Here is a 13,247-nt window from a genome sequence, read left to right on the forward strand (position 1 = left end):
TGTAGGCCATCTTGGGCAACTACCATCGTCAAGCGTGAATCTTTCAATGTCGAAGAACGCTGCAAGTTAACAGAACCTACGAAGGTTCTGATGTTCGGCTGTCTTCCCCTCTTGCTTGCCAGAAAGCATCGCAATATCTTTATTCTTTGCAGCAGCGGAGTGACACACTAAGTCTTTTTTCGGGAGAGTATATATTTTTATACCGTTTTATGTTTTAGTTTCGTTCTTTATTGAAAATTGGCATCGACAGTTCTTACAGTTACACACGAAAGAAAGCCAACCTAAACAAGTTATACGGCTACTGTGGCGTCATTTCCTCACGGAAATAACACCGATTCCGAAGAAGGCGGGTCAGAAGAACGTATGAAAACTTTCAAGTTGTTTAATCTCGGGACAAGCAAAACTTTTTACGATACCTTATAACTTTTAATGCAAGAAATATAGGCCGTTATTCACCGTGTCTCAAAAGCTTGTAACATTTTGAAAGAATTCCATGGCTCCTGACGTAACGAAGCTCATTAAACAGTATGGTTTAAAGCTAAATCTCTTGCGCAATAAAAAAAATATTGTCCAAGCTGCACATGCTAGTCATCCAGCACATACCTGTCCGGAGCCATCCCTCTTTGTCCAGCGTAGCTGCAGAAGCATCGCTGTTCTTGTAATATCCTCTCATCACATTTGGCGAGTGAACGAGTATTTCTCCACTGCTCAAGGCTCCCAGCTTTTCCCCGCTATTCCGATCAACGATCTGCACCAACAGCAAGGCGGAAATAAAAAGAAACAAATGTACAGAAATTCGGTTCATTGTCTTATAAACCGTATATACCCCTAGACCACTTATGCATCAGGCCCTGAGTGTACTTGTAAATAAGAAAATAAATAAATAAATAAATGAATAAATGAATAAATGTGGTCCCCTCGGACAAATAAAGTTCCTTTATACTGTTTTTATGATTAAATGTGCAAACTTTTTAGATTTTGCCCTTTTGGAAAGGTACATATTATTGCATAGTTCTCGCTGCACAAATTTGGGAAAACTACAAAATAAGAAAAATGTCTAAAAAGTACGGAAAGTGGCAAAACGTATTACGCATGGCATTCCACAATACTGCAGGTTCTGGGAAAGTTCCGCCTGTAATCGCTATAATAGTGTAAATAGAGATAATTGGGGGAACGAAATTTTGAAAAATTAATAAAATAAAAAATATATAAATTAATTAGGAAAAATCTAAAACCGCGTAAAGCCCTGCATTTCCACCATAATGTAGATTTCGCAAAATTCCCCGATGTAATCGTTATAATAATATAAATGGAGATAATTGGTTGGACAAAATTTTGGAAAGCTCAAAATAAGCAAAATATTGAAAATTATGGAAAATGGCAATACGTATACCGCGTGGCATTTCCACAATAATGCATATTTCGCGAAAGTTTCACCTGACATCCTTATAATAGCGTAAATGGAGATAACTGGTGTGACGATATTTTGAAAAACTAAAAATAACAACAATATGAAAAAATACGGAAAAGGGCACATCGTATTACGACGTGCATTTCCAAAATAATGCAGATTTTGCGGAAGTTCAACGTATAATAGTTATGTTAGCGTAAATCAGATAATTGGTAGAAATAAATTTTAGAACACTAAGAAAATATGAAAAATAAAAAAAAATTACTGAAAATGGCCAGCCGTGCAACAAGTGCCTTTCCGCAATAATGCCGATTTCGCGAAAGTTCCACTTCCTATGATTATGATAGCGTAAATGCAAATTATTGGTCGGACAGGATTTAGAAAAACACGAAAATTTAGCTAGAAAAATCTCACACTCAAGAAAAGCGGCATAAGAATGCTACACATTAGTGGATAATTCTCTGAACTTCTGCAGATTTTTAATTCATTTGGATCGCTTTATTTCTTGTGCTTATTGTAATTATTTCAACTGTCCAATCGGCTCTATTTAATCTGTTATCCGCATTTAACATGTTATCTTCGCCAATCAGGCGTTTTTGTGCTGATGCACAGCCTTACACGATTGCCAATTTTTTCACATTTTTTGCATTTAGTCTAGTTTCTTTTTATGAGACCTTGCGGACTTGTCGTTAAAGGCTGGTAAACAATTCAGGCAGGCATTTTCAATTCCGTTAGTTTCTATTAGTATTTTATACTTGTTTCATGTATTGTTTGTTTCCTCGAAATTTATTTGGGACAACACCCGAATTTGTACTATTATCCCGAATAGGCTTACCAGCTTGCGCAATAAGGCCTTTTAATTCAGATGCAAAGCCTTGCTAGCTTGGGGCTGCGTGGCACTCTGAAAACAATTGCTTATGCAGCCAACAAACGGCCGTAGAGGCACGGTAAAAAATACGTCAGTGTGTGAAATGTCGTAGAGAATTTATAACGTTTGCCTGCAGTTATAGATTAATTGCCCTATATACACCTAGATAGTGGTTAAGTGAGTACTGGCGAGCCCGCTTATAACAAACACAACGGGAAGCCGAAATTACTTCGTTATATCCGCTTTTTCGCTATATCTGGACAGAAAATCTATGTATACCAATGGTAACGGGAAACGAAGATTTGTTCGCTATAGCCGCTATATCGTTAAAACCGGGTTCGCTATAAGTGGGCTATAATGTATTGCTTTTAACTGATCAATTTATTATTTCAGGGAATCCTTGAATACGTAAAACAACTTTCTTGATCTTCTAGATACATAAAAAATAAAATAAATGATGCCTCGTCAATTGAATCAAGCAGATATGTGCATGTGTGTTAAAACCGTGTCTTTTATCGGTTTATTAGAACGACAGTTAGATTCGGTGGACCCAGTAAGCGACGGCATGTAGCAAGTTCAGTACGCTAAATGCAGCCTGATATGGTGTTGCCCACGCGAGCAACTAGGCAAAATAATTCTTAGCCCCGTCCCCCTCTGTCGCCCCATCTCCTTTGGCGTCCCGTCTTGTCGCCAAACGTGTCCATCGTGCGGAACTTTGAGCCGCATACGAATTGCCATGCGGGTGTTCTAACCAATTGCCAAATGGGTTGAAAAACGATAATTATAGCTAACTTATCTTTTATTACCACCCGCATGAACATGCAAATTTACTTTTAGAGCTATTTATTATGTCTTCCCAATTCTCTTTCACTTCATCGTCATCATCATCATCATCATGGTGACCACCAGCTTGCTTCTGTCCATTGTACGAGGAAGGGCTCTGCCAAAGATATCCAGCCACACGCACGTATGTAACTATATAACGCAAAATTACAGATAACAAGGCAGCTGGAGCCAGGTGCACCACACGGAAGCTGCTGTCTTTTCGAAAGAGGTCCTTCTTCTCTGCGAAGCTGCACGCTGGATATATGAATAATGTTCTTGAATTGACATACCTTAATCATGGTGTCGGGGACTGGAAAGCCGACGCTTTCAAACGTGATTTGACCAGGCGGAGGACAGCAGATGACCCCGCTTGCTTCGGAAAGGCCATAAACGTTTCTAAACTCCTTGGGCTTGAATGCAGCTAGCACCTCGAGCACCGTGCTTCTCGGGAGCACTGCGCCCAAGCTCACAACCTTCGTGACGGAAGGCAGCCGTTTTCCAGTGGTTGCTACCGCTTCCGCCAAGATCGAAAGTACGGATGGAGTCGTCATAAGGAGGCTCACCTGAATTAGTCAGGGAAAGCAAGTGGGGAAAAAAGCAGTGGTTCTTATTTGAGGGGCTCTCGTAAAGAAGATTTGCATGAGCTAGGGTGGAGAGGTATTTCAAAAAAAATCAGGCGGAGTGTTTGACTGAAGGATGAGGGACCACACCGAAAAAACACCACTTCCTTCACTGCTTGATGTAGTATTAATAATTCAAAAAGCTATATACTTCTAAACAGAGAAGCAAACGATAAGTGAGGGTTGCACAAGAAGCGCACAATGCATAACAGATCACCGAAAAATATACTGAGAGGCTTTTCAACGACAGGGTTTGGAGGCGTACGAGGGGGTGTTTTAGGATTAGCTAATGAACAAAAGATTTATAGCTAATGTTTTGAAGGTGGTTTAAACTCATTTGGAGGCTTGAACTCATGTTTTGAATTCATTTTTGGGAGGCGTGAAGTTTGCTCTGCGAAATTTCACCTTCCACTGCTCTTTCGAATGCCTACACCAAGCAATGAAAAGTTTGGTAGGAAGCTTTAAAACTTTTTTTTTCGGTAAACCCAAGCCTTTAACGCCTGTAACAAGGCTATAGCGTGTTGGCGCCACAGTATACACACATTGCATGTTGGTTGTGTTACCATTTTGTTCGAAACCTTTTGTTTAATATTACTCTTAGAACTGATGTTCCTTGCTTTATGTATATTATCTACACTGGATGTCATATATACCATTTTAAAAGTGTAGTAAAAGAAACAATAATGGCCGAGAAACCACGTGTTTTTCTACCAGCAGTATTCACGCCGGAATGAACAGTAACCCAAAAGGCCAAACGAGGAGCAATAAACACTGTAAATAGCAAGCGCTGCTCAAAAACAAGACTTTTGGTAGAAAGACGAATTGGTATTATTCCACAGACTGATTTGTTCAGATTTTCTTTTCATTGTGATGTAGCTAAAATAAATGTGCTTCGATAGATTTTACCCCGTTTTAAAGAATGTGGGGGACAATGCGTTCAATGAGTAACGTTACTGCTAAAGGGGCCCTGCAACACTTCTGAATGTTTTTTTTTTTTTTGAAATCTAAATGCTTTCAGAGCGTAGCCAACCCACACATCCATTTTCGAATAGGGGTCACAAAGAACCTCAACCAAAATTTACTGCTCTTACGCCCACCACATAGCTTAGAAACTTGCCCGAAATATTTATCTCTTTCCGGGTCTTAGCGTTCATCGGCCGCTCGAATTACGTCATTACAACAATGTAGCAGCTATTGGCTGGCTTTGCTCCGGTTGCAGAAATGGAGGAACTTATTAGCAGATCGATTAAGAATTCTTAGGCTGTGAAAGTGGATTAGGATGGTAGACTGAATTGGATTAAGTGAGTTGAGATGGATCAAGTAAGGACGGAAAAATTTTGTGGCTACTGTGTTAACGTGTGTACGCTTTTATAAAACGTACCCGTCACATTAGCACAATTGGCTTACGCATTGAAAGCGCGTAAGAAAACTTAGGTGCCCCGAGAATTTTTTCTATTGCACGCTTTGAGCAGGCACTGATGAAAACGTGATTATAATTACGTCATTACATCTGCCCCGCATTTCGCAGATCATATCGCATTGGCCATATCTTTCAAGTTAACAATCAAAAACGTGATTATAATTACGTCATTACATCTCCCCCGCATTTCGCAGATCATATCGCATTGGCCATATCTTTCAAGTTAACAATCAATGTTCCCGCACCGTTACTTTTGCTGCCTGATTTTTTCTTTGTGCAGCAAAAGACTGGAATAACCTCCCCACCAGATTGCAGCAATCACCTGTCTATCAAAATTTATGTATGGCGTCACAAGTCATTTTTCAAACTAATTAATGGCTTTTTTGTGCGTTTTTTGTAACCACAGCCCTTATGTAATGTTCCTCCGGGGATCTTTAAGGTAATAAAATGAAATGAAATGAAATGAAGAAATCTGCGTTGTTATCACTGGCCTGTGGGAGTTTCTGCTGTTTATAAATGCACCTCAGCAGACATTCGCCCTAAAACAAATTGTATTGCTACAGAGTGGTGCAGTTGAATATTTTAGAAGAAACTACGTTGATGTGTGCTTGTAGGTGTACGGTGATTCAAAAAGTGGAGCAAGGCCGTGCAGTGATGTTTCGCTGTGCGGAAAAGTGGGTCTTCAAATGATAGAGTTGCTTCTCAGTCCAGTGAGTAATTTATATGCTAAGAACTTCAAGCTCGATTCTAAAAATAAATTTTGTCTCGACGATGCGAGAAGACAACCCCAGAGACAAATGCAGAAACACGGGTGCTGCTGCTGTTATCAGCGTTTTCATTGTCGAGATGCTCTAAAGAGCGTACTGTACGAGTTCAAAAATGTCGCGCAAGAAGCAAGGTCAATTGAAAGCAGGGGCCTTCAATCATGCTTTTGTTTAGGTGAGCCCACCCAATTGCAGATGCAGGTAAGTTTTACAGAAGGCCAAGAAAACTGTAAAACCAACCCTAACGTATCGATGTTTTGGTGGCACCAAAACACCTAAGAGCGGAAGGAGGAGGATGTATCTGCTCCTGCTTATAATGAGCTGAGTTCATTAGTGCTTTCTTATTATTAGTGCTTTCTTAAAGACAAACCTAATAGTGCTTTTTTGAAGGCAAACGCACGGGCCAAATATATTTGCTCTGTTTGGTTAGACACAACTTGATGGTTGCTCCTTTGCGCCTATTTATTCCTTAGAATAGAAAGACATCAATGCTCGGTATACTGGTGTGTTTTAAACGATAGGCTCAGCTGTAAAGACTTTTTCACTGCGTACTCATGGTAATGGGTTTTCTTTGTGGAGTTGCTGAATTGGGAATGATGAATTAAAACGAAAACACCCGTGTTGCCACGTTTTCACGTCCGGGAAAGGTTTCCCGGTTATTTTCATTATTACGTACATTTTGCTAAGCAGCATCTGATGCTCTAGATGTAGCTGTGATGCGTTAAACCACAATCGGATTCTTTTGCACTTTGTTAAGTTATCTTCATTGAGAAAAAAGAGGTTTGCTACCCGACGTTATCCCTTTCGCTGCCACAGATACGGACCCTTTGTTGTTATGTGATAGCTTGTAGGCGGATGTGCTCACGAAGGAGCGTTCCCTTTAGCAACATACATTCCACGCGCCTTTCCATCTTTCACTGGGCATGGCGAATTTTGGAACGGACAGGTAAAGTAGGCAGGTTGCGAAAAAACATAAATTATTGCCTGCAAATATGAAGACATGCTAAATAAAAGCGCAGAAAAACGCGGGAAAAAGAGAAGAACTACACAGGACGAGCGCAGGACGCGAAAAAATATAAATATAAATGAGTGCCTCCAAATATGAAGACATGCTAAATAAAAGCGCAGAAAAACGCGGGAAAAAGAGAAGAACCACACAGGACGAGCTGTGTAGTTCTTCTCTTTGTCCCGCGTTTTTCTGCGCTGTTATTTAGCATGTCTCCATACTAACTTGCCCCCTTAGCGGTGCTCCAATTATGAAGTCATGGAGACTCCCAGGCAACGTTCTCCTTCCCAACTTTCTGATATTCATGTTGAGCCTCAAACTTGCTTTTTTGAATTACGCTCAGTTATTAGAGGGATTGGTTAGGGTAATATTCTTGATCAACGAATCTTGAAAAGAAGTAATATATGATAGGTTGCGGGATGTCCTGTGAATGTTTTATTCTGTGGTTTTTTATTTTTTGGGCATACAGAGAGGCCCCAAAACAGTTTAAAACCTAGAATGAAAACATACTACTGTCTTGTCATGTAGGAACAAACACGCTGTTAATTTTCGGTTAAAAAAAAGTTCAGTTATCGTTTACATGTGTCACTGTCAAAATATAAAATCCGGCACCTAAAATACAGCAGTCCTAAATACTACCATTATCAAAAAAGCCTTATCGAATGGATCCGGCAGGATCATGACTACACGTTAGGCGATTATTAAGGCCTACTCAATACCGCAAGCTGAAGACGGTGATGAAGCACATGTTATTTTACCGATCAATCGACGCATTCTACGTACCTGCAGAGGAACAATATTGAAGTGGGTCTTGTAATAGAGAGATGACCGCCAAATAAATGGTTCAGATTGTTTTCATAGAGTTGAAATATAGTCTGTTCCGACAATGACTCGGACGAGGTTTGTGCAGATGTATGACTGCCTGCATGCAGACTTCCATAGGAGCGCAGGTGGCGAATACGGGTGAGAAGGGCATCAGGTAATGTGCTCCGGAGTTATAAAGGGTCTAACTACGGGGTAATAAACGTGATTCGGCTGACAGCTGAACGCGTGCTTCGTTCTCGGCTAAGACTAACTTGAGTTGCGAGGTGGCAGACGGACAAAAAAAAAAGACCGTGTGGTGTATGAACACTGCACCCTAAAAAGAAATACATGTCAGACGATATGCACACTATCCACCTTGTCTTGGTCGGCCTGTGGCTTCTTACAAACTATTTTATGCAATTACCGGTCACTAACATGATTGATCTGTTGTAATGGGGCCTCTGATTGTATTTGATTGCGTTATTGTATCACATTCCGTTTGGATGGCGGGCGCAGGGGTCGCTGCGACTGAGTGACACAACGACTCATTTTACGTTTAAGGCGCTAACCACTGCGTATCACAGCCAACATGTTTTCACGCTATTTTCCATACGCACCCTTTCTGCAAGCCATACGTTCCACAATTGGGAAGTTCTTGTTGCAAAACAAATAGATCGCGCTGCAATTTTACCTAGGAAAAATGTCGGGAAGATGGTTTGAATGAACACTAAACCAAACAAGCCGTACAGCGCTAAAGACCGACTCAATGAACACACAGAAAGCTCGATTCGAAACTTCGCTTGTTTAAATGGGCAAGGCGCTTAGCCTGAAGGGGATTCGTTTGCGGGAACCAAGAATGGCTGGCTGATATTGGAACTGGTTTCATACAGTTTACTGTTAGAACTTGTACGAGTACGCTTTTAAAGCAGGCATCTAATGATGTGCAACATTAAATCCAGCTTCTCCCAGAGTTGCAAGCAAATACTCTTTCTTTTTTTGATAGCATAGTCAACGCTCGATTCACAGCTTCCTTAATTTCAATATGCAATCCGTTTATCCTGACGGGAACTCGTTTGCGGGAATCCAGAATGGCGGAGTGAGAAATCCAATGGTGTCCTATCTTTTACTCTTAGACCTTGTACGGATGCACTTAAAAGCAAGCATGTAATACTGTACAGCACAATATCTAGCTCCCCCAAGGGTTTCAGTGAAATATTCAAGGAAGGGAAAGACACATGACATTTTCATGACTTTCACAGGACGCGCCTGTACATAGTCAATGCGCTGGACCGGTGACTGGTGCATGCGGCCGCGGTTTGATATTCAGCGCCAGCGATGCGATGAACCATCGAAAGTTTGCTGCTTTCAAAAATGTTTTTGTGTACAGCCGTGGCGAAGGTTAAGTGCGTAGATCTGCTAAATGACGCTTTCGGGCATTCTCATTGTACGCTCACATGTGATTGGCTACGTCATTAGGATAAGTTGTCGGTACCATTAATGCCGCTTTTAGTGTCATACAACTGTTATTCAGCGTGGTAGGAAGTGGTACCATTTCCGCAGCGCGCACGAAAAGGCACACTTTGAGTTGTGCAGTCTATACGTATTGTACTTAGAAGATATCATAAAACTACAAGGGCTACAATTTAAGTGCGCCTTTGCACATCTTTGTTTTTGTCCGTGGTGTGTAATCGCGCACAATATTCAGTAAGCAGCAAAAACGGGTTGTATGCAAATAAGAGCTCAATTTTACCCTGAGCATGTACGGACGTAAACAACTCAAACCGATTGTTTGGAAATGCTGAACACGCCATATCGATTGATTTTGATTTGAGTTGATTGCAGGGCTTAACACGCCGACGAAGCGCAGACGATGAGGCGCGCCGTAGTAGAGAACTCCTGTATATTTTGACCTGAAGAAGTGCAGCTTGCTGGGCCAGTTGGTACATTTTGAAGGTGAAAAAACCAGCGAAAAAAGACGGAAGACGTAGAAGAGACGAGACAACACACACGCTGGACTAGCAACTGAAAATTTAATTGAAAAACAGAAACAACCAGAGAACGACCAAGCCTACGCATGCGCAACAAGTACGCACGTTCTGATAAAACGCTATCGAAATACACTTTTTTCCGCTCAGCTTTGTAGGAACGCGATCTCTTTATCGCTGAGGGAGATGGAAGAAACACTCACGCAATTTCCTTCTTCCTGTTGGCTGATGTAGAGCGATTCAATTATTTCCCTCTCTGTTTTAGTCCTGCCTCTTCCCAGAATCGTCACTCTTTCAAACAAAGTCTCAGATTTGCCCTGACGTTTGCACTGACGGCAGTGATAAGAAAGATGACCGGCTCCTTGCCCTCTGATCAACGCGCAGTGCTCTCGTAACCGGTCGTTGATGCATCGACCTGTTTGGCCTATATATACCTTACCACACGTCAACGGAATGTTATAAATGACTCTTTCGTCACACTTTACGAATTGCTTTTCATGCTTCGTTTTACACGCACCTCTCTTTTTTCCCGCATTTTCAATGCGCATGCACAACCCAGACAGCTTACATGGCGCGGAAAACACTAATCGCACACCATGCCGCGAAGCAATTTTCTTTAAGTTGTGTGACACTTTATGAAGGTAGGGAATCACTTGAATTTTTCTTTTTTCTTTGTTTTCATCAGGCCTTTGTTCACTTTTCTGTTGCCTTTTAAGCTTAACATGGAGGCACTCAGCGACTGCCGTAAGCACTGTGCTGGGAAACCCCGCTGCATTTAGCCTCTGAGCCTGACAGTCCAGGCTTTCCTGGATTGCGTGGACACAGCTTTTTTGGAGTGCACTGCGGAAACATAATGTATAACATTCCGTTGACGTGTGGTAAGGTATATATAGGCCAAACAGGTCGATGCATCAACGACCGGTTACGAGAGCACTGCGCGTTGATCAGAGGGCAAGGAGCCGGTCATCTTTCTTATCACTGTCGTCAGTGCAAACGTCAGGGCAAATGTGAGGCTTTGTTTGAAAGAGTGACGATTCTGGGAAGAGGCAGGACTAAAACAGAGAGGGAAATAATTGAATCGCTCTACATCAGCCAACAGGAAGAAGGAAATTGCGTGAGTGTTTCTTCCATCTCCCTCAGCGATAAAGAGATCGCGTTCCTACAAAGCTGAGCGGAAAAAAGTGTATTTCGATAGCGTTTTATCAGAACGTGCGTACTTGTTGCGCATGCGTAGGCTTGGTCGTTCTCTGGTTGTTTCTGTTTTTCAATTAAATTTTCAGTTGCTAGTCCAGCGTGTGTGTTGTCTCGTCTCTTCTACGTCTTCCGTCTTTTTTCGCTGGTTTTTTCACCTTCATATTTTGACCACCTGGCGATCTTTACCGTGCCCCGAAATCTCGTACACACGGGTGTTTTTGCTTTTCGCCTGCGTCAAAAAGCGCCCACCATGGCCCGAAATCGAGCCCGCGACCTCAAGCTGAGAAGCGCAATGCCTTCGCCACTAAGCCAACGTGGCGCGTCAACACTCCGTCTCAGATGACGTAAAGACGTCTGTTAAAACACAACGGAAACACCCAGCCCGAGTCCTTATTTTGCAGACCTACTTCTCGCGAGCTATCGACGCCATGCCCGCAACGTGCATTTCCCAATTTTATGGCCATGGTGGGTTCCAGACGCCAAATTGTGAACGATAGGTTGCTTGTGGCTTCGCTGCTAAATTACTTGTAACTAGAAAAGCCACCTACGCTGCCAACTTGCAGTGCTCCCACCATTTTACGAAGTTTTTATGAGAGACACTAGATAAGGCAGCCATGTAAGAACTTCATGATGATTCACATCTTAGGCCAGGAGTCCCAGTAGCTTCGCTATTTACACCTTACTTACATGATTCCACCTTGTAAGCGACCTATGACTTATTTCCTGGTTCCTTCTTAGCCTCAATCCTGGCCCTACAGCAAGCGTACTTCCTGGGCGCCCTCCGTCCCCCCCCCCCCCCCCCCCCCCTGCCTACCTAACGCTTTAGAAACGCAGCCTTGTAAATTATTGTCTGCATTTTAATTTACCTGTAGGAAGAATTCTGCACATTAGTGACAGGATCGCGATCCTTACACGTGATATTTTGAAGTTAGTTTCTGTGCTATATCTAAAAAACACCAGAAGCGCCTGTATGCTTTTCGTTGTAAAAAAATAAGCCCCCAAAAAACGTACACACTCAGAAATAAAGCTCCAGTAATGGTATGCCTAAACAATATGACTACGAAGCACCTTGTATCGGTCCACTGTGTGAATGAAGTGGTCGGGAGACCAGTAGTTGTCGCTTATCACCAGGCAGGCTCCACTGCAGATGAACTTTAGGTTGAACGAAAACGATAGGTAGATGGTAAGGTGTTCACACGCAAGGCACACGTCACTTTTGGTGTAGATTCTTGTGGTGCTGCGGAAAAATAAATAAAACAAATATGAATTAGAGACGTTATCTCTGAATTAATCCATGTAGTCTAGTGAACAACACCGGGAAATTCTGAGTAGCGCGCAAGGCTCTGCTTCCCACATTACCATATTTTTAGCTTGTATTTTTTATAATTGGGGTATTTGGTTAATTCAGACGCAAAAAATGGGTCAGGGTCGGCGCCTGGGAACCTAGCTGTCACGAGAGAAGGGTGTGAAGCGGACGTACCGACGGGGCAGCCGGCACGTCCTCCATGGTACAGGGCTGAGAAATTGAACATCAGAAAGGAAAATTTCTACGATAATTCCCAGGGCAGTGCTTTGCTTTTTGAGGCTAGAGCAGGTTGCCTGCGAACTAAGAGTTTTGTGGGGAAGTACTCACAAAATGATGGGGTATGTGTGGTCTGCGGAAAAGAAACAGAAACTATGCGGCACATAGTGTTAGGATGTGAGGGTATCCATCCAAATCTGCATGAAGGGAATATTGGGCTTGCAGGAGCCCTAGGATTTAAGGGTATGAGAGAAGAAGTTAACTTCAAGGCTGTCGAGGGGACGAAAAGAAGATTAGAATGCTGGTGGACGAAAAGCAGAGAGGGAATATTGCCTAGGACAGTTACCACCTGTAACAGGGAAAAAAATGTATTTCGGGCCTAATAAGCTTTAGTGCCTGCCCTAAGCAGCGCTAGTATTAAACCAAGAGTGTAAAACATGGTTATATTAGTCCTTTTTGGTACGATGACATGTCATCACCCCGCTTCAAAGGGGAAACCAATAGCAATAATAATCATCATCATCGGTGACACTGAGCTACCAATGGCCGGCGAACGAGCCGTTAAATCTTCGCCTGGGCACGTTGCACCACTATGGGGAGGCTACAATTGGGCGGAGCTGCGACGCTTCTCCGCAGCGGGTGATGCTACGGGGCGTCGAAACTGTCACATTTGCGGTACTGTGGCTCAATTTCCTTGCAGCGTTAATAATGGCCTTGCAAGACATGGCGTAGCACAGCTTATGCTGAAAACAGAAAAGGCCGGCAAAGCGTATTTCGTCTTTTGTTGTGTTCCGCGATCCGTACAGTGTTTCTGTAATCACAAATAGA

The 13,247-nt window shown here is 42.4% G+C and overlaps 1 protein-coding gene across 2 annotated transcripts in view; it reads right to left on the bottom strand.

Moving 5' to 3' along the window:
- Window positions 1–13,247, bottom strand: part of LOC144178071 (uncharacterized) — a 95,022-nt gene that overhangs the window by 31,366 nt on the left and 50,409 nt on the right. For both annotated transcript variants that reach the window (XM_077705599.1, XM_077705600.1), the window contains exons 7-9: window positions 11,966–12,134; window positions 3,395–3,667; window positions 604–748 (exon numbers count right to left, since the gene is read on the bottom strand). In XM_077705599.1, the coding sequence (XP_077561725.1) occupies window positions 604–748; window positions 3,395–3,667; window positions 11,966–12,134 (587 nt within the window). The remainder of the gene's footprint in view (window positions 1–603; window positions 749–3,394; window positions 3,668–11,965; window positions 12,135–13,247) is intronic.

This window comes from Haemaphysalis longicornis, unplaced genomic scaffold (genome assembly GCF_048455015.1).
Source record: "Haemaphysalis longicornis isolate Haplotype H1 unplaced genomic scaffold, Haemaphysalis longicornis Haplotype H1 scaffold_4, whole genome shotgun sequence".
NCBI lineage: Eukaryota > Metazoa > Arthropoda > Arachnida > Ixodida > Ixodidae > Haemaphysalis > Haemaphysalis longicornis.